Source organism: Oncorhynchus tshawytscha, linkage group LG04 (genome assembly GCF_018296145.1).
Source record: "Oncorhynchus tshawytscha isolate Ot180627B linkage group LG04, Otsh_v2.0, whole genome shotgun sequence".
Taxonomy (NCBI): Eukaryota; Metazoa; Chordata; class Actinopteri; order Salmoniformes; family Salmonidae; genus Oncorhynchus; species Oncorhynchus tshawytscha.
In genome coordinates this window covers 22,309,273-22,334,249 of record NC_056432.1, presented here as the reverse complement: position 1 = coordinate 22,334,249, position 24,977 = coordinate 22,309,273, and the positions used below count along the sequence as shown (strand labels likewise).

Here is a 24,977-nt window from a genome sequence, read left to right as displayed (position 1 = left end):
AGGGTACCAAAACATTTCTGCAGCATTGAAGGTTCCCAAGGACACAGTGGCCTCCATCATTCTTAAATTGAAGAAGTTTGGAACCACCAAGACTCTTCCTAGAGCTGGCTGCCCAGTGAAGGGCCTTGGTCAGGGAGGTGAAAAACTAACTAAAAGTAGGTACAGCGTCAGTGTTCACAGTAAACCTGTAACTTAAAGCAGGTACAGCCTCAGTGTTCACAGTAAAGCAGGTACAGCCTCAGTGTTCACAGTAAACCTGTAACTTAAAGCAGGTACAGCCTCAGTGTACACAGTAAAACTAACTTAAAGCAGGTACAGCCTCAGTGTTCACAGTAAAACTGTAACTTAAAGCAGGTACAGCCTCAGTGTTCACAGTAAAGCAGGTACAGCCTCAGTGTACACAGTAAAACTGTAACTTAAAGCAGGTACAGCCTCAGTGTACACAGTAAAACTGTAACTTAAAGCAGGTACAGCCTCAGTGTTCACAGTAAAGCAGGTACAGCCTCAGTGTACACAGTAAAACTGTAACTTAAAGCAGGTACAGCCTCAGTGTACACAGTAAAACTGTAACTTAAAGCAGGTACAGCCTCAGTGTTCACAGTAAAGCAGGTACAGCCTCAGTGTACACAGTAAAACTGTAACTTAAAGCAGGTACAGCCTCAGTGTTCACAGTAAAGCAGGTACAGCCTCAGTGTACACAGTAAAACTGTAACTTAAAGCAGGTACAGCCTCAGTGTTCACAGTAAAGCAGGTACAGCCTCAGTGTACACAGTAAAACTGTAACTTAAAGCAGGTACAGCCTCAGTGTACACAGTAAAACTGTAACTTAAAGCAGGTACAGCCTCAGTGTTCACAGTAAAGCAGGTACAGCCTCAGTGTACACAGTAAAACTGTAACTTAAAGCAGGTACAGCCTCAGTGTTCACAGTAAAACTGTAACTTAAAGCAGGTACAGCCTCAGTGTTCACAGTAAAACTGTAACTTAAAGCAGGTACAGCCTCAGTGTACACAGTAAAACTGTAACTTAAAGCAGGTACAGCCTCAGTGTTCACAGTAAAGCAGGTACAGCCTCAGTGTACACAGTAAAACTGTAACTTAAAGCAGGTACAGCCTCAGTGTTCACAGTAAAGCAGGTACAGCCTCAGTGTACACAGTAAAACTGTAACTTAAAGCAGCTACAGCCTCAGTGTTCACAGTAAACCTGTAACTTAAAGCAGGTACAGCCTCAGTGTACACAGTAAAACTGTAACTTAAAGCAGGTACAGCCTCAGTGTTCACAGTAAAACTGTAACTTAAAGCAGGTACAGCCTCAGTGTTCACAGTAAAACTGTAACTTAAAGCAGGTACAGCCTCAGTGTTCACAGTAAACCTGTAACTTAAAGCAGGTACAGCCTCAGTGTACACAGTAAAACTGTAACTTAAAGCAGGTACAGCCTCAGTGTTCACAGTAAAACTATAACTTAAAGCAGGTACAGCCTCAGTGTTCACAGTAAAACTGTAACTTAAAGCAGGTACAGCCTCAGTGTTCACAGTAAAGCAGGTACAGCCTCAGTGTACACAGTAAAACTGTAACTTAAAGCAGGTACAGCCTCAGTGTTCACAGTAAAGCAGGTACAGCCTCAGTGTACACAGTAAAACTGTAACTTAAAGCAGGTACAGCCTCAGTGTTCACAGTAAAGCAGGTACAGCCTCAGTGTTCACAGTAAAACTGTAACTTAAAGCAGGTACAGCCTCAGTGTTCACAGTAAAACTGTAACTTAAAGCAGGTACAGCCTCAGTGTTCACAGTAAACCTGTAACTTAAAGCAGGTACAGCCTCAGTGTACACAGTAAAACTGTAACTTAAAGCAGGTACAGCCTCAGTGTACACAGTAAAACTGTAACTTAAAGCAGGTACAGCCTCAGTGTTCACAGTAAAGCAGGTACAGCCTCAGTGTACACAGTAAAACTGTAACTTAAAGCAGGTACAGCCTCAGTGTTCACAGTAAAACTGTAACTTAAAGCAGGTACAGCCTCAGTGTTCACAGTAAAACTGTAACTTAAAGCAGGTACAGCCTCAGTGTACACAGTAAAACTGTAACTTAAAGCAGGTACAGCCTCAGTGTTCACAGTAAAGCAGGTACAGCCTCAGTGTACACAGTAAAACTGTAACTTAAAGCAGGTACAGCCTCAGTGTTCACAGTAAAGCAGGTACAGCCTCAGTGTACACAGTAAAACTGTAACTTAAAGCAGGTACAGCCTCAGTGTTCACAGTAAAGCAGGTACAGCCTCAGTGTACACAGTAAAACTGTAACTTAAAGCAGGTACAGCCTCAGTGTTCACAGTAAAGCAGCTACAGCCTCAGTGTTCACAGTAAACCTGTAACTTAAAGCAGGTACAGCCTCAGTGTACACAGTAAAACTGTAACTTAAAGCAGGTACAGCCTCAGTGTTCACAGTAAAACTGTAACTTAAAGCAGGTACAGCCTCAGTGTTCACAGTAAAACTGTAACTTAAAGCAGGTACAGCCTCAGTGTTCACAGTAAACCTGTAACTTAAAGCAGGTACAGCCTCAGTGTACACAGTAAAACTGTAACTTAAAGCAGGTACAGCCTCAGTGTTCACAGTAAAACTATAACTTAAAGCAGGTACAGCCTCAGTGTTCACAGTAAAACTGTAACTTAAAGCAGGTACAGCCTCAGTGTTCACAGTAAAGCAGGTACAGCCTCAGTGTACACAGTAAAACTGTAACTTAAAGCAGGTACAGCCTCAGTGTTCACAGTAAAGCAGGTACAGCCTCAGTGTACACAGTAAAACTGTAACTTAAAGCAGCTACAGCCTCAGTGTTCACAGTAAACCTGTAACTTAAAGCAGGTACAGCCTCAGTGTACACAGTAAAACTGTAACTTAAAGCAGGTACAGCCTCAGTGTTCACAGTAAAACTGTAACTTAAAGCAGGTACAGCCTCAGTGTTCACAGTAAAACTGTAACTTAAAGCAGGTACAGCCTCAGTGTTCACAGTAAAACTGTAACTTAAAGCAGGTACAGCCTCAGTGTTCACAGTAAAACTGTAACTTAAAGCAGGTACAGCCTCAGTGTACACAGTAAAACTAACTTAAAGCAGGTACAGCCTCAGTGTTCACAGTAAAGCAGGTACAGCCTCAGTGTACACAGTAAAACTGTAACTTAAAGCAGCTACAGCCTCAGTGTTCACAGTAAACCTGTAACTTAAAGCAGGTACAGCCTCAGTGTACACAGTAAAACTGTAACTTAAAGCAGGTACAGCCTCAGTGTTCACAGTAAAACTGTAACTTAAAGCAGGTACAGCCTCAGTGTTCACAGTAAAACTGTAACTTAAAGCAGGTACAGCCTCAGTGTTCACAGTAAACCTGTAACTTAAAGCAGGTACAGCCTCAGTGTACACAGTAAAACTGTAACTTAAAGCAGGTACAGCCTCAGTGTTCACAGTAAAACTATAACTTAAAGCAGGTACAGCCTCAGTGTTCACAGTAAAACTGTAACTTAAAGCAGGTACAGCCTCAGTGTTCACAGTAAAGCAGGTACAGCCTCAGTGTACACAGTAAAACTGTAACTTAAAGCAGGTACAGCCTCAGTGTTCACAGTAAAGCAGGTACAGCCTCAGTGTACACAGTAAAACTGTAACTTAAAGCAGGTACAGCCTCAGTGTACACAGTAAAACTGTAACTTAAAGCAGCTACAGCCTCAGTGTTCACAGTAAACCTGTAACTTAAAGCAGGTACAGCCTCAGTGTACACAGTAAAACTGTAACTTAAAGCAGGTACAGCCTCAGTGTTCACAGTAAAACTGTAACTTAAAGCAGGTACAGCCTCAGTGTTCACAGTAAAACTGTAACTTAAAGCAGGTACAGCCTCAGTGTTCACAGTAAAACTGTAACTTAAAGCAGGTACAGCCTCAGTGTACACAGTAAAACTAACTTAAAGCAGGTACAGCCTCAGTGTTCACAGTAAAGCAGGTACAGCCTCAGTGTACACAGTAAAACTGTAACTTAAAGCAGGTACAGCCTCAGTGTTCACAGTAAAGCAGGTACAGCCTCAGTGTACACAGTAAAACTGTAACTTAAAGCAGGTACAGCCTCAGTGTTCACAGTAAAACTGTAACTTAAAGCAGGTACAGCCTCAGTGTACACAGTAAAACTGTAACTTAAAGCAGGTACAGCCTCAGTGTTCACAGTAAAACTATAACTTAAAGCAGGTACAGCCTCAGTGTTCACAGTAAAACTGTAACTTAAAGCAGGTACAGCCTCAGTGTTCACAGTAAAGCAGGTACAGCCTCAGTGTACACAGTAAAACTGTAACTTAAAGCAGGTACAGCCTCAGTGTTCACAGTAAAGCAGGTACAGCCTCAGTGTACACAGTAAAACTGTAACTTAAAGCAGGTACAGCCTCAGTGTTCACAGTAAAGCAGGTACAGCCTCAGTGTACACAGTAAAACTGTAACTTAAAGCAGGTACAGCCTCAGTGTTCACAGTAAAGCAGGTACAGCCTCAGTGTACACAGTAAAACTGTAACTTAAAGCAGGTACAGCCTCAGTGTTCACAGTAAAGCAGGTACAGCCTCAGTGTACACAGTAAAACTGTAACTTAAAGCAGCTACAGCCTCAGTGTTCACAGTAAACCTGTAACTTAAAGCAGGTACAGCCTCAGTGTACACAGTAAAACTGTAACTTAAAGCAGGTACAGCCTCAGTGTTCACAGTAAAGCAGGTACAGCCTCAGTGTACACAGTAAAACTGTAACTTAAAGCAGCTACAGCCTCAGTGTTCACAGTAAACCTGTAACTTAAAGCAGGTACAGCCTCAGTGTACACAGTAAAACTGTAACTTAAAGCAGGTACAGCCTCAGTGTTCACAGTAAAACTGTAACTTAAAGCAGGTACAGCCTCAGTGTTCACAGTAAAACTGTAACTTAAAGCAGGTACAGCCTCAGTGTTCACAGTAAAACTGTAACTTAAAGCAGGTACAGCCTCAGTGTTCACAGTAAAACTGTAACTTAAAGCAGGTACAGCCTCAGTGTTCACAGTAAAACTGTAACTTAAAGCAGGTACAGCCTCAGTGTTCACAGTAAAGCAGGTACAGCCTCAGTGTTCACAGTAAAACTGTAACTTAAAGCAGGTACAGCCTCAGTGTTCACAGTAAAGCAGGTACAGCCTCAGTGTACACAGTAAAACTGTAACTTAAAGCAGGTACAGCCTCAGTGTTCACAGTAAAGCAGGTACAGCCTCAGTGTACACAGTAAAACTGTAACTTAAAGCAGGTACAGCCTCAGTGTACACAGTAAAACTGTAACTTAAAGCAGCTACAGCCTCAGTGTTCACAGTAAACCTGTAACTTAAAGCAGGTACAGCCTCAGTGTACACAGTAAAACTGTAACTTAAAGTAGGTACAGCCTCAGTGTTCACAGTAAACCTGTAACTTAAAGCAGGTACAGCCTCAGTGTTCACAGTAAACCTGTAACTTAAAGCAGGTACAGCCTCAGTGTTCACAGTAAAGCAGGTACAGCCTCAGTGTTCACAGTAAACGCACGCTGGAAGTTGCACAGCATTTTCACAACGTTCACATTTGAGCAGACCTGAAATGTGGATGGTGACGAAAACATTGAGGGAACATTATAACAATAGGAATCGTGAACGTCTGATTCATTCAGTTCCCAACAGCTGCGTTAATGGAATCCACTCCACAATATAACAGGACCCTGCACAAACAGGACCCTGCACTGTTTACCATCTGTCAAGGTGGGGGGTTATAATGCCTGTATACAAACACATTAACCACCCAACTTATTGTTCATTGGGTCCGCATTCATTAGGTTAAAGGTCACTGACCTGTCATTTCCTTCATGTTAGGCTATAAAGCAGAAACATAAAGCAACATTCAATCAGAATTAAAACATTTTAAATCGTTCTCGTTCTTGGAGTCTTAACATACCTAGATATATTTGTCACAATGAATGTAGACCCACTGAACAACAAGTTATGTGGTTTGTGTGTTTCTATAAAGGCTTTATAACCCCCAGGGGTCCTGTTAGTACAGTGGCTATTATATTGTGGAGTGAATTCCATTAAAGCAGCTGTTAGGAACTGAATTAATCAGACACTTCGTATCGTTACACATAAACAATACAAATATATATTTGTAAATACACACGTTCAAGTCACACCTTCAAGTATCAACCCTCAAACATTAACCATTGAATGTGTGTACATGTGTTTGGCATTTATCACCCCTCATACACATGTACACACATTCAACAGTTAATGTATGGCATTTATCACCCCTCATACACATGTATACACATCCCGAGTACTTCCGGCGCCGACAGAGATGGCCGCCTCGCTTCGCGTTCCTAGGAAACTATGCAGTTTTTTGTTTTTTTACGTGTTATTTCTTACACTAGTACCCCAGGTCATCTTAGGTTTCATTACATACAGCCGAGAAGAACTACTGAATATAAGATCAGCGTCAACTCACCATCAGTACGACCAAGAATATGTTTTTCGCGATGCGGATCCTGTGTTCTGCCTTACAACCAGTGTAACGGAGTGGATCACATGCAGCGACCAAAAAAAAAAAAAAAAACGACTCAGAAAAAGAGGGAAACGAAGCGGTCTTCTGGTCAGACTCCGGAGACGGGCACATCGTGCACCACTCCCTAGCATTCTTCTTGCCAATGTCCAGTCTCTTGACAACAAGGTTGATGAAATCCGAGCAAGGGTAGCATTCCAGAGGGACATCAGAGACTGTAACGTTCTCTGCTTCACGGAAACATGGCTAACTGGAGAGACGCAATCCGAGCGGTGCAGCCAGCGGGTTTCTCCACGCATCGCGCCGACAGAAACAAACATCTTTCTGGTAAGAAGACGGGGGGGCGTATGCCTTATGGCCAACGTGACATGGTGTGATGAAAGAAACATACAGGAACTCAAATCCTTCTGTTCACCTGATTTAGAATTCCTCACAATCAAATGTAGACCGCATTATCTACCAAGAGAATTCTCTTCGATTATAATCACAGCCGTATATATCCCCCCAAGCAGACACATCGATGGCTCTGAACGAACTTTATTTAACTCTCTGCAAACTGGAAACGATTTATCCGGAGGCTGCATTCATTGTAGCTGGGGATTTTAACAAGGCTAATCTGAAAACAAGACTCCCTAAATTTTATCAGCATATCGATTGCGCAACCAGGGGTGGAAAGACCCTGGATCATTGTTACTCTAACTTCCGCGACGCATATAAGGCCCTGCCCCGCCCCCTTTCGGAAAAGCTGACCACGACTCCATTTTGTTGATCCCTGCCTACAGACAGAAACTAAAACAAGAAGCTCCCACGCTGAGGTCTGTCCAACGCTGGTCCGACCAAGCTGACTCCACACTCCAAGACTGCTTCCATCACGTGGACTGGGAGATGTTTCGTATTGCGTCAGACAACAACATTGACGAATACGCTGATACGGTGTGCGAGTTCATTAGAACGTGCGTTGAAGATGTTGTTCCCATAGCAACGATTAAAACATTCCCTAACCAGAAACCGTGGATTGATGGCAGCATTCGTGTGAAACTGAAGGCACGAACCACTGCTTTTAATCAGGGCAAGGTGTCTGGTAACATGACTGAATACAAACAGTGCAGCTATTCCCTCCGCAAGGCTATCAAACAAGCTAAGCGCCAGTACAGAGACAAAGTAGAATCTCAATTCAACGGCTCAGACACAAGAGGCATGTGGCAGGGTCTACAGTCAATCACGGACTACAGGAAGAAACCCAGCCCAGTCACGGACCAGGATGTCTTGCTCCCAGGCAGACTAAACAACTTTTCTGCCCGCTTTGAGGACAATACAGTGCCACTGACACGGCCTGCAACGGAAACATGCGGTCTCTCCTTCACTGCAGCCGAAGTGAGTAAGACATTTAAACGTGTTAACCCTCGCAAGGCTGCAGGCCCAGACGGCATCCCCAGCCGCGCCCTCAGAGCATGCGCAGACCAGCTGGCCGGTGTGTTTACGGACATATTCAATCAATCCCTATACCAGTCTGCTGTTCCCACATGCTTCAAGAGGGCCACCATTGTTCCTGTTCCCAAGAAAGCTAAGGTAACTGAGCTAAACGACTACCGCCCGTAGCACTCACATCCGTCACCATGAAGTGCTTTGAGAGACTAGTCAAGGACCATATCACCTCCACCCTACCTGACACCCTTGACCCACTCCAATTTGCTTACCGCCCAAATAGGTCCACAGACGATGCAATCTCAACCACTGCACACTGCCCTAACCCATCTGGACAAGAGGAATACCTATGTGAGAATGCTGTTCATCGACTACAGCTCGGCATTCAACACCATAGTACCCTCCAAGCTCGTCATCAAGCTCGAGACCCTGGGTCTCGACCCCGCCCTGTGCAACTGGGTACTGGACTTCCTGACGGGCCGCCCCCAGGTGGTGAGGGTAGGCAACAACATCTCCTCCCCGCTGATCCTCAACACTGGGGCCCCACAAGGGTGCGTTCTGAGCCCTCTCCTGTACTCCCTGTTCACCCACGACTGCGTGGCCATGCACGCCTCCAACTCAATCATCAAGTTTGCGGACGACACAACAGTGGTAGGCTTGATTACCAACAACGACGAGACGGCCTACAGGGAGGAGGTGAGGGCCCTCGGAGTGTGGTGTCAGGAAAATAACCTCACACTCAACGTCAACAAAACTAAGGAGATGATTGTGGACTTCAGGAAACAGCAGAGGGAACACCCCCCCATCCACATCGATGGAACAGTAGTGGAGAGGGTAGCAAGTTTTAAGTTCCTCGGCATACACATCACAGACAAACTGAATTGGTCCACTCACACAGACAGCATCGTGAGGAAGGCGCAGCAGCGCCTCTTCAACCTCAGGAGGCTGAAGAAATTCGGCTTGTCACCAAAAGCACTCACAAACTTCTACAGATGCACAATCGAGAGCATCCTGGCGGGCTGTATCACCGCCTGGTATGGCAACTGCACCGCCCTCAACCGTAAGGCTCTCCAGAGGGTAGTGAGGTCTGCACAACGCATCACCGGGGGCAAACTACCTGCCCTCCAGGACACCTACACCACCCGATGCTACAGGAAGGCCATAAAGATCATCAAGGACATCAACCATCCGAGCCACTGCCTGTTCACCCCGCTGTCATCCAGAAGGCGAGGTCAGTACAGGTGCATCAAAGCTGGGACCGAGAGACTGAAAAACAGCTTCTATCTCAAGGGCATCAGACTGTTAAACAGCCACCACTAACATTGAGTGGCTACTGCCAACACACTGACACTGACACTGACTCTACTCCAGCCACTTTAATCATGGGAATTGATGGGAAATGATGTAAATATATCACTAGCCACTTTAAACAATGCTACCTTATATAATGTTACTTACCCTACATTGTTCATCTCATATGCATACGTTGATACTGTACTCTATATCATCGACTGCATCCTTATGTAATACATGTATCACTAGCCACTTTAACTATGCCACTTGGTTTACATACTTATCTCATATGTATATACTGTACTCGATATCATCTACTGTATCTTGCCTATGCTGCTCTGTACCATCACTCATTCATATATCCTTATGTACATATTCTTTATCCCCTTACACTGTGTATAAGACAGTAGTTTTTTTGGAATTGTTAGTTAGATTACTTGCTCGTTATTACTGCATTGTCGGAACTAGAAGCACAAGCATTTCGCTACACTCGCATTAACATCTGCTAACCATGTGTATGTGACAAATAAAATTTGATTTGATTTGACATTCAATGGTTAATGTATGGCATTTATCACCTCTCATACACATGTACACACACACTCTCTCTCTTCCACCCACCCCTGTGTACAGCAGACTCCAGGCATAGTAGCAGATATGATAGTCGTGCCTCTCTAGCGCGGGGCATGTTGGTGTCCAGGTTACAGCGGTGCTTCCTGAGGTCAGCCTTACAGGCCTTGGTCAGAGAGTAGCTAACCTTGTAGTCCTGGGTTATCAGCTTCTGACGCGTGGTCAGGGCCTCTCGACACTGAGGGAGGGAGGGAGGGAGGGAGGGGAGACAGAGAGAAGTTTTAGTCATTGTCACATGAAAAGAGAGCTTTTACACGCGTCCAAATATGGCATAGGAGCTGAAAAATGACAGCTTGAGAAAGAAAATGTCTGCTCACTGTTGGCCGCCCCTTTAATGACCCTTTAGTTCAACACCCAACCACTGTTGGCCGCCCCTTTAATGACCCTTTACTAAAGTCTGTAGTTCAACACCCAACCACTGTTGGCCCCCCTTTAATAAAGCCACCCGTTAGATAAAATAAATAAACTTTTTTTTTTTTTTTAAAATGATCTCCTGAGTCTCCTGATTCGACCATTTTAATGACCAGAGGCTCGTGTTATTATGTTATAATTAAGTCTATGATTTGATAGACAAGCCTGACTGAGTGGTGGTAGGCAGCAGCAGGCCCTTAATCATTCATTCAAACAGCACTTTTGTGCGTTTTGCCAGCAGCTCTTCGCAAGCACAGCGCTATTTATGACTTCAAGCCTATCAGCGTAATGGCTGGTGTAGCCGATGTGAAATGGCTAGCTAGTTAGCGGAGTGCGTGCTAATAGCGTTTCAAACGTCACTCGCTCTGAGACTTAGAGTAGTTATTCCCCTCGGCTTTTGTGGAGCGATGGGTAACGCTGCTTCGAGTGTGGCTGTTGTCGATGTGTTGCTGGTTCGATCCCAGGTAGGGGCGAGGAGAGGGACGGAAGCTATGCTGTTACACTGGCAATACTAAAGTACCTATACAAACATCCAATAGTCAAAGGTATATGAAATACAAATGGTAGAGAGAGAAATAGTCCTATAAATACTATATTAACTACAACCTAAAACATCTCACCTTGGAATATTGAAGTCTCATGTTAAAAAGAACCACCAGCTTTCATATGTTCTCATGTTCTGAGCAAGGAACTTAAATGTTAGCTTTCTTACATGGCACATATTGCACTTTTACTTTCTTCTCCAACACTTTGTTTTTGCATTATTTAAACCAAATTGAACATGTTTCATTATTTATTTGAGGCCAAATATACTTTTATTGATGTATTATATGAAGTTAAAATAAGTGTTCATTCAGTATTGTTGTAAATAAAACAAATACAAATTTGGCCGATTAAATCGGTATCGTTCAAAAAAATATCCACCAATAATCGGTATCGGCATTGAAAAATCATAAATCGGTCGACCTCTACTAGAAATGCCATATGTTTGTATGTAGTGTATATAAAAAATAATATACATGTTGATATAAATCATCTGCATGTCTCCATCAGTGGTTTTCTCCATACCTTCTCAGACATGGCCTCCTCAAACTTGTGGCTGAAGAGACACTTGTAGACCTTGCCCTCTCCTGCTTGGGTCTGGAAGAACAGAGAAACACAGAGGCTAGACAACATCCTCAGTAACCTGAAGAAGAACAGAGACCAGTCACTGTCCTCAGTAACCCGGAGCACAGTGACCAGTCACTGTCCTCAGTAACCCGGAGCACAGAGACCAGTCACTGTCCTCAGTAACCCGGAGAAGAACAGAGACCAGTCACTGTCCTCAGTAACCTGAAGAAGAACAGAGACCAGTCACTGTCCTCAGTAACCTGAAGAAGAACAGAGACCAGTCACTGTCCTCAGTAACCTGAAGAAGAACAGAGACCAGTCACTGTCCTCAGTAACCTGAAGAAGAACAGAGACCAGTCACTGTCCTCAGTAACCTGAAGAAGAACAGAGACCAGTCACTGTCCTCAGTAACCTGAAGAAGAACAGAGACCAGTCACTGTCCTCAGTAACCTGAAGAAGAACAGAGACCAGTCACTGTCCTCAGTAACCTGAAGAAGAACAGAGACCAGTCACTGTCCTCAGTAACCTGAAGAAGAACAGAGACCAGTCACTGTCCTCAGTAACCTGAAGAAGAACAGAGACCAGTCACTGTCCTCAGTAACCTGAAGAAGAACAGAGACCAGTCACTGTCCTCAGTAACCCGGAGCACAGAGACCAGTCACTGTCCTCAGTAACCTGAAGAAGAACAGAGACCAGTCACTGTCCTCAGTAACCTGAAGAAGAACAGAGACCAGTCACTGTCCTCAGTAACCTGAAGAAGAACAGAGACCAGTCACTGTCCTCAGTAACCTGAAGAAGAACAGAGACCAGTCACTGTCCTCAGTAACCTGAAGAAGAACAGAGACCAGTCACTGTCCTCAGTAACCCGGAGCACAGTGACCAGTCACTGTCCTCAGTAACCCGGAGCACAGTGACCAGTCACTGTCCTCAGTAACCCGGAGCATCAGGTAATTGTCATTTGGGAGACCGGTATGTAAGGCCAGATGAGCAGTGTACGTTTTCACAGAAGCGTTCTCGGTCCTCTCGGCAGGAGAAGTACAGGAATCTGTCCAGGTGGAAGTCGTCTGACGACAGCTCCGCTACACGCATGATGCTCTTCTTACACTCCTCTCTGATTGGATGAGCCTGGTCCTGTTGCTCCGCCTCTCGGACTAAGGCTTTCTCCAGACACGCTATGACCTCACCCTGCGAATGGATGTCCTGGGGGGAGAGAGGAGCAGAGAAAGTGTTCCAATTGGTTATACTTAAATTCAGTAACAGCACCAGGCCTCACCCTACTACAATCTGAAGTCTAATGTCTACTGTTTGTTGATGATCTGGTGCTTCTGTCACCAATCAAGGAGGACCTACAGCAGCACCTAGATCTTCTACACAAATTCTGACAAACTCCAAGCATTGATTATGCAAGAATGGGCTGCCATCAGTCAGGATGTGGCCCAGAAGTGAATTGACAGCATGCCAGGGCAGATTGCAGAGGTCTTGAAAAAGAATGGTCAACACTGCAAATATTGACTCTTAGCATCACCTTCATATACAGTGGGGCAAAAAAGTATTTAGTCAGCCACCAATTGTGCAAGTTCTCCCACTTAAAAAGATGAGGCCTGTAATTTTCATCATAGGTACACTACAACTATGACAGACAAAATTAGAAAAATATCCAGAAAATCACATTGTAGGATTTTTAATGAATTTATTTGCAAATTATGGTGGAAAATAAGCATTTGGTCAATAACAAAAGTTTATCTCAATAAGTTTTCTGTAAGAGAGGCTCTCAAGAGAAGACAGGCTATGTGCACACTGCCCAAAAAATGAGATGGAAACTGAGCTGCACTTCCAAACCTCCTGTCAAACATATGACCATACTAGAGACACATTTCTCTCAGATTACACAGATCCACAAAGAATTCAAAAAACAAAGTCCCACCTTGATAAAGTCCCATATCTATTAAAAAAGGGCCAACCAGTGAAGAACAAACACCATCGGTAATCCAACCTGTATTGATCTGGATTGTCCTCCCACACGATAAATCCTTCAGTACAGACTGCACTATGAAGAGGCCCTAACCAAATCACTAGACAACTCAGAGAGATAACGGTGCCTCAGCCTTCCTCCGTATGAGTATCACTACAACACACCCTCCCATCTCACCTTCTCTCCAACGTTGATGCTTCCACAGCGTAGCGTGTTGATGTCCTCTCTACACTTGTCCATGAAGCCACAGATGAGTCTGTAGTCTGAGAAGACGATAGAGGTCATCTTGGTGATGTACTGGTGACACTGGTACTCTGTGATGTTACCACGGTGATCCACCAGGCAGGACACCAGGTAACCCTTACCACGCTCCTCCTCCGAACACTCCTTAATCTGAGAGGGGGGTGAAATACACACTCCTTAGAATACACCACTGAGGTGAAGTTAAAACAGACATTGTTAATAGGATTGAATAGTAGGATAGGTTTTAACTCCTCTGAAACCTGTAACAGGATGTGTTTTAAATGATTGGATGAAGTTCTATCATCTCTATGACAACCTGTCCTTTGAAAACATCCAGTGGAAGAGAAGGAAAAGCTGAGTAGATGACCTGGCTAGATGACCTGGCTAGATGACCTGGCTAGATGGGATGACCTGGCTAAATGGGATGACCTGGCTAAATGGGATGACCTGGCTAAATGGGATGACCTGGCTAAATGGGATGACCTGGCTAAATGGGATGACCTGGCTAGATGGGATGACCTGGCTAGATGACCTGGCTAAATGGGATGACCTGGCTAAATGGGATGACCTGGCTAATGGGATGACCTGGCCCTGGCTAGATGGGATGACCTGGCTAGATGGGATGACCTGGCTAGATGGGATGACCTGGCTAGATGGGATGACCTGGCTAGATGGGATTCAGTCGGTCCATACAGACTCATCGTGAGAGAACACCCACTGTCTCCTTACTAGGGCCCCTAGAGCCTGTGTCCCTATAGGGGACAGGTGGTGCCCTATAGGGGACAGGTGGTGCCCTATAGGGGACAGGTGGTGCCCTATAGGGGATGACCTGGCTGGTGACCCTAAAGGGGACACCTGGTGGTGCCCTGGCTAGGGGATGACAGGTGGTGCCCTAAAGGGGATGACCTGGCAGGTGGTGCCCTAGAGGGGACAGGTGGTGCCCTGGCTAGATGGGACAGGTGGTGCCCTATAGGGGACAGGTGGTGCCCTATAGGGGACAGGTGGTGCCCTATAGGGGACAGGTGGTGCCCTATAGGGGACAGCTCTGCAGCCATAAAGACATGTTGCTGTGTGTGTGTCAGACTAACCTCAGTGATAGTACTCTTGCAGATCTCCATGGCCACAGACTCAAACTTGGGATCCATTGTCAGGTTCAGCTTGTAGTTCCATAGCAACTGGAGGGAAGAAGGAGAGAGACCATGAGACACACAGACCGACACAGACAGAGAGACCATGAGACACACAGACCGACACAGACAGAGAGACCATGAGACACACAGACAGACACAGACCATGAGACACACACAGAGAGAGAGAGAGACCATGAGACACACACAGACAGACACAGACAGAGAGAGACCATGAGACACACAGACAGACACACAGAGACAGACAGCGAGACAGAGAGACAGAAGGGAGGGAGAGAGAAGACAGATATGATACCAGAACAGAACCTGTTGGTAGGGGAAAAATGTTGGTAGGGGAAAAAATTCCTGACTTGGTTCCATAACAGATCTCAGTTCTGCCAGTCTAACCTGGGTTGGAGGAGAGGATTCATAACAGACCTCAGCTCTGCCAGTCTAACCTGGGTTGGAGGAGAGGAGAGGATTCATAACAGATCTCAGCTCTGCCAGTCTAACCTGGGTTGGAGGAGAGGAGAGGATCCATAACAGATCTCAGCTCACAGACATGTCAACAGGAGCTAGTGCACCCCCCGCATCTCCAGACCCAAAACACCCCCCGCATCTCCAGACCCAAAACACCCCCCAACAAACTGCATCTCCAGACCCAAAACACCCCCTGCCAGCATCTCCAGACCCAAAACACCCCCGCATCTCCAGACCCAAAGACCCCCCCCCGCATCTCCAGACCCAAAACACCCCCAAACTGCATCTCCAGACCCAAAACACCCCTCCAGACCCAAAACACCCCCGCATCTCCAGACCCAAAACACCCCCGCATCTCCAGACCCAAAACACCCCCCAACATCCAGACCCAAAACACCCCCGCATCTCCAGACCCAAAACACCCCCGCATCTCCATTAAAGCATCTGTATTAAAAATAAAAACAAACTGAGTCGAGAGGTTAAAAGACCGCTAACGGTGCTTCAACAAAGTACCGAGTAAAGGATCTGAATACTTTACTTTCTATACATTCGCACAAACTTCTAAAAATCTGTTTTTTTTTTTGTCATTATGGGGTATTGTGTGTTGATTCATGGGGGGGGGGACACGACCATTTAATCAATTTTAGAATAAGTCTTCCTGAACGACAAAATGTGAGAAACTGCAGGGGTCTGATCCTATTAGCAGCCACAACAAACTGTAGCGATCCTATTAGCAGCCACAACAAACTGTAGCGATCCTATTAGCAGCCACAACAAACTGTAGCGATCCTATTAACAGCCACAACAAACTGTAGCGATCCTATTAACAGCCACAACAAACTGTAGCGATCAGCCACAACAAACTGTTCCTATTAGCAGCCACAACAAACTGTAGCGATCCTATTAACAGCCACAACAAACTGTAGCGATCCTATTAACAACAAACTGTCCTATTACAGCCATCCACACAACAAACTGTAGCGATCCTATTAACAGCCACAACAAACTGTAGCGATCCTATTAGCAGCCACAACAAACTGTAGCATCCTATTAGCAGCCACAACAAACTGTAGCGATCCTATTAACAGCCACAACAAACTGTAGCGATCCTATTAACAGCCACAACAAACTGTAGCCTATTAACAGCCACAACAAACTATTAACAGCCACAACAAACTGTAGCGATCCTATTAACATCCACAACAAACTGTAGCGATCCTATTAACATCTAGCAGCCACAACAAACTGTAGCGATCCTATTAACATCCACAACAAACTGTAGCGATCCTATTAACAGCCACAACAAACTGTAGCGATCCTATTAACATCCACAACAAACTGTAGCGATCCTATTAGCAGCCACAACAAACTGTAGCGATCCTATTAGCAGCCACAACAAACTGTAGCGATCCTATTAACAACAAACTCTAGCAGCCACAACAAACTGTAGCCACAACAAACTCCTATTAGCAGCCACAACAAACTGTAGCGATCCTATTAACAGCCACAACAAACTGTCCTATTAGCAGCCCTATTAACAGCCACAACAAACTGTAGCGATCCTATTAAGCCACAACAAACTCTCCTATTAGCAGCCACAACAAACTGTAGCGATCCTATTAACAGCCACAACAAACTGAAAATAGCGATCCTAGCGATCCTATTAACAGCCACAACAAACTGTAGCGATCCTATTAACAGCCACAACAAACTGTAGCGATCCTATTAGCAGCCACAACAAACTGTAGCGATCCTATTAACATCAGCCACAACAAACTGTAGCGATCCAGCCACAACAAACTATTAACAGCCACAACAAACTGTAGCGATCCTATTAGCAGCCACAACAAACTGTAGCGATCCTATTAGCATCCTATTAGCAGCCACAACAAACTGTAGCGATCCTATTAGCAGCCACAACAAACTGTAGCGATCCTATTAACAGCCACAACAACAAAAACTGTAGCGATCCTATTAACAGCCACAACAAACTGTAGCGATCCTATTAACAGCCACAACAAACTGTAGCGATCCTATTAACAGCCACAACAAACTGTAGCGATCCTATTAACATCAACAAACTGCAGCCACAACAAACTGTAGCGATCCTATTAGCCACAGCCACAACAAACTGTAGCGATCCTATTAACAGCCACAACAAACTGTAGCGATCTATTAACAGCCACAACAAACTGTAGCGATCCTATTAACAGCCACAACAAACTGTAGCGATCCTATTAACAGCCACAACAAACTGTAGCGATCCTATTAACAGCCACAACAAACTGTAGCGATCCTATTAACAGCCACAACAAACTGTAGCGATCCTATTAGCAGCCACAACAAACTGTAGCGATCCTATTAGCAGCCACAACAAACTGTAGCGATCCTATTAACATCCACAACAAACTGTAGCGATCCTATTAGCAGCCACAACAAACTGTAGCGATCCTATTAACATCTAGCAGCCACAACAAACTGTAGCGATCCTATTAACATCCACAACAAACTGTAGCGATCCTATTAGCAGCCACAACAAACTGTAGCGATCCTATTAACATCTAGCAGCCACAACAAACTGTAGCGATCCTATTAACATCTAGCAGCCACAACTAAGAGCGTTGCCTCTTTACAAATCATACGATCTCTGCATGTTAGTGAGGCTCCACACTGACTGAACTACACCTCCGGAGGGGAGGTCTTCTCCTGCCATGTGAAGATGCTGTCACCTCCGGAGGGGAGGTCTTCTCCTGCCATGTGAAGATGCTTTCCCCTCCGGAGGGTGAGGTCTTCTCCTGCCATGTGAAGATGCTTTCCCTCCGGAGGTGAGGTCTTCTCCTGCCATGTGAAGATGCTTTCACCTCCGGAGGGGAGGTCTTCTCCTGCCATGTGAAGATGCTGTCATTGCTCATCCTGTACGTGTGACTTGGCAGAGCTGTGACAGACTTCAAAAGCGTTGATGGGGAAACTGTGTCAAGAAGAGGGGAGAGGAAGGAGAGAGAGAGAGAGAGGAGCACTTACATGGTTGCAGTCGACAGCAATCTCGGTATCCTGGAAAGAGAGAAACACAGGTATTAGACTCCATGATCAAGACGCTTTTTACTCAGTCTTTACAGAAGATGAGAGCACACACACACCTCCATAACTTCACCCCCGACAGGCTTTTATTGAAGGCCTCTTAGTGTTACTGAGCTGGCGGTTATAAATATATGAGAACCTCCATTAGTTAGGGCTGGTGTCTGTCCTACAGAGGACCCAGAGGAACCATTAGTTAGGGCTGGTGTCTGTCCTACAGAGGAACCATTAGTTAGGGCTGGTGTCTGTCCTACAGAGGAACCAGAGGAACCATTAGTTAGAGCTGGTGTCTGTCCTACAGAGGGACCATTAGTTAGGGCTGGTGTCTGTCCTACAGAGGGACCATTAGTTAGGGCTGGTGTCTGTCCTGGACAGAGGGACCATTAGTTAGGGCTGGTGTCTGTCCTTACAGAGGACCATTAGTTAGGGCTGGTGTCTTTCCTACAGAGGGACCATTAGTTAGGCTGGTGTCTGTCCTACAGAGGGACCATTAGTTAGGGCTGGTGTCTGTCCTACAGAGGAACCATTAGTTAGAGCTGGTGTCTGTCCTACAGAGGAACCATTAGTTAGGGCTGGTGTCTGTCCTGCAGAGGAACCAGAGGATCCATTAGTTAGGGCTGGTGTCTGTCCTACAGAGGAACCATTAGTTAGGGCTGGTGTCTGTCCTGCAGAGGAACCAGAGGATCCATTAGTTAGGGCTGGTGTCTGTCCAACAGAGGACCCATTAGTTAGGGCTGGTGTCTGTCCAACAGAGGACCCATTAGTTAGGGCTGGTGTCTGTCCTACAGAGGACCCATTAGTTAGGGCTGGTGTCTGTCCTACAGAGGACCCATTAGTTAGGGCTGGTGTCTGTCCTGCAGAGGACCCATTAGTTAGGGCTGGTGTCTGTCCAACAGAGGACCCATTAGTTAGGGCTGGTGTCTGTCCAACAGAGGACCCATTAGTTAGGGCTGGTGTCTGTCCTACAGAGGACCCATTAGTTAGGGCTGGTGTCTGTCCAACAGAGGACCCATTAGTTAGGGCTGGTGTCTGTCCTACAGAGGACCCATTAGTTAGGGCTGGTGTCTGTCCTACAGAGGACCCATTAGTTAGGGCTGGTGTCTGTCCTACAGAGGACCCATTAGTTAGGGCTGGTGTCTGTCCAACAGAGGACCCATTAGTTAGGGCTGGTGTCTGTCCAACAGAGGACCCATTAGTTAGGGCTGGTGTCTGTCCAACAGAGGACCCATTAGTTAGGGCTGGTGTCTGTCCAACAGAGGACCCATTAGTTAGGGCTGGTGTCTGTCCAACAGAGGACCCATTAGTTAGGGCTGGTGTCTGTCCAACAGAGGACCATTAGTTAGGGCTGGTGTCTGTCCAACAGAGGACCCATTAGTTAGGGCTGGTGTCTGTCCAACAGAGGACCCATTAGTTAGGGCTGGTGTCTGTCCAACAGAGGACCCATTAGTTAGGGCTGGTGTCTGTCCAACAGAGGACCCATTAGTTAGGGCTGGTGTCTGTCCAGACAGAGGACCCATTAGTTAGGGCTGGTGTCTGTCCAACAGAGGAACCATTAGTTAGGGCTGGTGTCTGTCCTGCAGAGGAACCAGAGGACCCATTAGTTAGGGCTGGTGTCTGTCCAACAGAGGACCCATTAGTTAGGGCTGGTGTCTGTCCAACAGAGGACCCATTAGTTAGGGCTGGTGTCTGTCCAACAGAGGACCCATTAGTTAGGGCTGGTGTCTGTCCAACAGAGGACCCATTAGTTAGGGCTGGTGTCTGTCCAACAGAGGACCCATTAGTTAGGGCTGGTGTCTGTCCAACAGAGGACCCATTAGTTAGGGCTGGTGTCTGTCCTACAGAGGGACCAGAGGAACCATTAGTTAGGGCTGGTGTCTGTCCTACAGAGGAACCGTTAGACCATTAGTTAGGGCTGGTGTCTGTCCTACAGAGGACCCATTAGTTAGGGCTGGTGTCTGTCCAACAGAGGACCCATTAGTTAGGGCTGGTGTCTGTCCTGAGGACAGAGGGCTGGTGTCTGTCCACAGAGGACCCATTAGTTAGGGCTGGTGTCTGTCCAGAGGACCCATTAGTCTGTCTGTCCAGAGGACCCATTAGTCAGGGCTGGTGTCTGTCCTACAGAGGACCCATTAGTTAGGGCTGGTGTCTGTCCTACAGAGGAACCAGAGGACCCATTAGTTAGGGCTGGTGTCTGTCCTACAGAGGAACCCATTAGTTAGGGCTGGTGTCTGTCCTACAGAGGAACCGTTAGTTAGGGCTGGTGTCTGTCCAACAGAGGACCCATTAGTTAGGGCTGGTGTCTGTCCAATAGAGGATCCATTAGTTAGGGCTGGTGTCTGTCCTGCAGAGGAACCAGAGGATCCATTAGTTAGGGCTGGTGTCTGTCCTACAGAGGACCCATTAGTTAGGGCTGGTGTCTGTCCTACAGAGGAACCAGAGGACCCATTAGTTAGGGCTGGTGTCTGTCCAACAGAGGACCCATTAGTTAGGGCTGGTGTCTGTCCAACAGAGGACCCATTAGTTAGGGCTGGTGTCTGTCCAACAGAGGACCCATTAGTTAGGGCTGGAGGGACCATTAGTCGGTGTCCCCAGAGGACCCATTAGTTAGGGCTGGTGTCTGTCCAACAGAGGACCCATTAGTTAGGGCTGGTGTCTGTCCAACAGAGGACCATTAGTTAGGGCTGGTGTCTGTCCTGCAGAGGAACCAGAGGACCCATTAGTTAGGGCTGGTGTCTGTCCAACAGAGGACCCATTAGTTAGGGCTGGTGTCTGTCCACCCATTAGTTAGGGCTGGTGTCTGTCCAACAGAGGAACCGTTAGTTAGGGCTGGTGTCTGTCCTACAGAGGAACCAGAGGACCCATTAGTTAGGGCTGGTGTCTGTCCAACAGAGGACCCATTAGTTAGGGCTGGTGTCTGTCCAACAGAGGACCCATTAGTTAGGGCTGGTGTCTGTCCAATAGAGGAACCATTAGTTAGTCAGTATATAGACACACTGCTCAAAAAAATAAAGGGAACACTAAAATAAATAAATAAATAAATAAATAGATCTGAATGAATGAAACATTCTTATTAAATACGTTTTTCTTTACATAGTTGAATGTGCTGACAACAAAACCACAAAAATTATCAATGGAAATCAAATTTATCAACCCATGGAGGCCTGGATTTGGAGTCACACTCAAAATTAAAGTGTAAAACCACACTACAGGCTGATACAGCTTTGATGTAATGTCCTTAAAACAAGTCAAAATGAGGCTCAGTAGTGTGTGTGGCCTCCACGTGCCTGTATGACCTCCCTACAACGCCTGGGCATGCTCCTGATGAGGTGGCGGATGGTGTCCTGAGGGATCTCCTCCCAGACCTGGACTAAAGCATCCGCCAACTCCTGGACAGTCTGTGGTGCAACGTGGCGTTGGTGGATGGAGCGAGACATGATGTCCCAGATGTGCTCAATTGGATTCAGGTCTGGGGAACGGGCGGGCCAGTCCATAGCATCAATGCCTTCCTCTTGCAGGAACTGCTGACACACTCCAGCCACATGAGGTCTAGCATTGTCTTGCATTAGGAGGAACCCAAGGCCAACCGCACCAGCATATGGTCTCACAAGGGGTCTGAGGATCTCATCTCGGTACCTAATGGCAGTCAGGCTACCTCTGGCGAGCACATGGAGGGCTGTGCGGCCACCCAAAGAAATGCCACCCCACACCATGACTGAACTACCGCCAAACCGGTCATGCTGTAGGATGTAGCAGGCAGCAGACCGTTCTCCACGGCGTCTCCAGACTCTCATGTGCTCAGTGTGAACCTGTTTTCATCTGTGAAGAGCACAGGGCGCCAGTGGTGAATTTGCCAATCTTGGTGTTCTCTGGCAAATTAAAAACGTTCTGCACGGTGTTGGGCTATAAGCACAACCCCCACCTGTGGACGTCGGGCCCTCATACCACCCTCATGGAGTCTGTTTCTGACCGTTTGAGCAGACATATGCACATTTGTGGCCTGCTGGAGGTCATTTTACAGGGCTCTGGCAGTGCTCCTCCTGCTCCTCCTTGCACAAAGGCGGAGGTAGCGGTCCTGCTGTTGGGTTGTTGCCCTCCTACACGTCTCCTGATGTACTGGCCTGTCTCCTGGTAGCGCCTCCATGCTCTGGACACTACGCTGACAGACACAGCAAACCTTCTTGCCACAGCTCGCATTGATGTGCCATCCTGGATGAGCTGCACTACCTGAGCCACTTGTGTGGGTTGTAGACTTTGTCTCATGCTACCACTAGAGTGAAAGCACTGCCAGCATTCAAAAGTGACCAAAACATCAGCCAGGAAGCATAGGAACTGAGAAGTGGTCTGTGGTCACCACCTGCAGAACCACTCCTTTATTGGGGGTGTCTTGCTAATTGCCTATAATTTCTACCTGTTGTCTATTCCATTTGCATGACAGCATGTGCAATGTATTGTCAATCAGTGGTGCTTCCTAAGTGGACAGTTTGATTGACTTGGAGTTACATTGTGTTGTTTAAGTACATGTACAGCTCTCTGGGTGGGGTTCTGTTTGTTATTATTGAATGACACGGACACACCGGAGAAACAACCAGATCAAAGCCCCGCCCCCCCCAGATCTAATTAGTCTTCTGTCACCGCCCTGCATGGATTAATGACCAGGCCAAAATACAAGGCCAGATCAGGAAGCCTCTTCTCTTTCAGCATTTTTCACACAGAACATTTCACAAAAACACATTTACTTGAATAACAGTGTAGACGCAGATTGTGTTAACAGAATAATGGCAACAACAACAAACCGTTATTCTGTTCCCAAACTGCATCTTCACGTTCTTCAAGCAGGTAAAATATGTTTTGTGTAAATCACAGTCCTTGTGCATATAGTTACGGTGTTAAACTTTGAAATCCATGGATTTTGTTTAAAAAAAATCTGAGTCTGAGCGTCATTCCAGAACAGTGGAATCTCCCGTAATGCTTCCTAATGAGACTTCTAAAAAACGGTCGTACGTCATTCATTACCGCATTAGTCCGTTTACTGCAATGCATGTGTTTTTTGTCGTCATTAGAGACTAGTTTTAGTAATGAAATGACATTCATTGACTAAGTACTATAAATAAATCCGTTGACTGTTTCCTTCTGGAACGGTCTTTGATGAGATACAGTGGACACCAGAGGATGGGTGATGCATATACATTGTTCAATTATTTGCCGCTGATAAAACGGAGCTCTTTGCTTTGCATTGAGAAAAACAGCGCATTTGTGTTTAATTTAGACTAATTAGCTTTGCTGTCACTGGAGAATCTGGAGCCTTGTTTACTAGGAGAACAAGAAGACCATCGCCGATAATGTGGAATGAAGACCTACTCTCGAGATGTGCCTTACCTGACTGTTGTCGCATTGACATCCGAAAGGCAACACACACACACACACACACACACACACACACACACGACTGCAGGCAGGCACACTCGCGAACAAAACAAGTCGCCACCACCCAAATCCCGTTTTACCTCCTTTCTGTCCTGTAAACACTCCAGGACAGCTAAATTGTTGCTCCATGTGTGTTTGGGACAAAGCCGGGTCAAGTCGTCCCGGCAGGACTGCTCTTCGGCCAGCTTCCACCCGGTAGCCCTCCGAGGCTGCGTCATGGCCGCAACAGCAGGAGCAACTGGGACGTTATTGACTGGACCGGGCGCTCCAATAATATTAACGGGAACCGGAGGGTTTGCTGGCGGATTACCGAGTCCGTTTCCATTGCCGCTAGGTGCTTTCAATCCTTGAACGGTACACAGACAGAATGGCACTGACATCAACAGTAAGAGTAGGTGAACACGTCCGCTCGCCGCCATCTTCGGGGAAATTGTAGCAGAGTATAGCGGAACGTCTGCGTGTGCGCTTAACGTTGGCTGGCCCATAGATATACGCTAACGGTATCTAGATCCGTAATATTCCCTAACAAAAATATTCTGACGACAACAATAAGAACACAAAATGCAGGAATGTCTATTTATTAAATGGAAATATATGGTTTAGGATACAGCAACATTTCTTTGTGACATTAGCACAAGCCCTGGCATATCTGTGTCTGCGCCGATCTATTATAGTGGATAGTGCTCTCGGTCTGTAATCTACCACCTCCCATCTCTAGAATGTACCTAGAGATACACTGAGTGGACAGAATATTAGGAACACCTGCTCTTTTCATGATATAGTAGACTGGCCAGGTGAAAGCTATGATCCCTTATTGATGTCACCTGTTAAATCCCCTTCAATCCATTTAGATGAAGTGAAGGATACCGGTTAAATAATGATTCCTAAGCCTTGACACAATGCAAACATGTATTGTGTATGTGGGTCCTTCAGAGGGTGAATGTTCAAGACAAAAGATTTAAGGGGGGGGTGCAACTCAATAGTAGGAAGGTGTTCCTAATGTTTTGGACACTGTATAACCATCGTCTTGCTCTATCATTTTGATCAAGGCCAGATTAACATCTTATGAAGGGACAAATGTATCTGAAGGCTGTGGTTGATTTAATAATGAAGGGTATTTTGTCACCGTATTCAGTGTCTCTATTCTTCTGAAGTTACAGTATTTGCAAATAAATTCTCCTTGTGAATATATCAAATACTGTGCTATTGAAACTAACACTATCAATTTGCACACAAATGATCAAAAATCTC

At 45.9% G+C, this 24,977-nt stretch overlaps 1 protein-coding gene across 1 annotated transcript in view; it reads right to left on the bottom strand.

Annotated features, from left to right (window-relative positions):
• The window catches only part of LOC121846309 (Golgi apparatus protein 1-like), a 61,142-nt gene extending 36,938 nt beyond the window's left edge, over positions 1 to 24,204 (bottom strand). Inside the window, exons 1-7 of the mRNA XM_042320153.1 lie at positions 23,807 to 24,204; positions 18,249 to 18,278; positions 14,709 to 14,795; positions 13,555 to 13,770; positions 12,402 to 12,605; positions 11,364 to 11,435; positions 9,876 to 10,062 (exon numbers count right to left, since the gene is read on the bottom strand). Coding sequence (XP_042176087.1) covers positions 9,876 to 10,062; positions 11,364 to 11,435; positions 12,402 to 12,605; positions 13,555 to 13,770; positions 14,709 to 14,795; positions 18,249 to 18,278; positions 23,807 to 24,145 — 1,135 coding nt within the window. The 5' untranslated portion in view covers positions 24,146 to 24,204. The remainder of the gene's footprint in view (positions 1 to 9,875; positions 10,063 to 11,363; positions 11,436 to 12,401; positions 12,606 to 13,554; positions 13,771 to 14,708; positions 14,796 to 18,248; positions 18,279 to 23,806) is intronic.
• Positions 24,205 to 24,977: the final 773 nt, after the last annotated feature.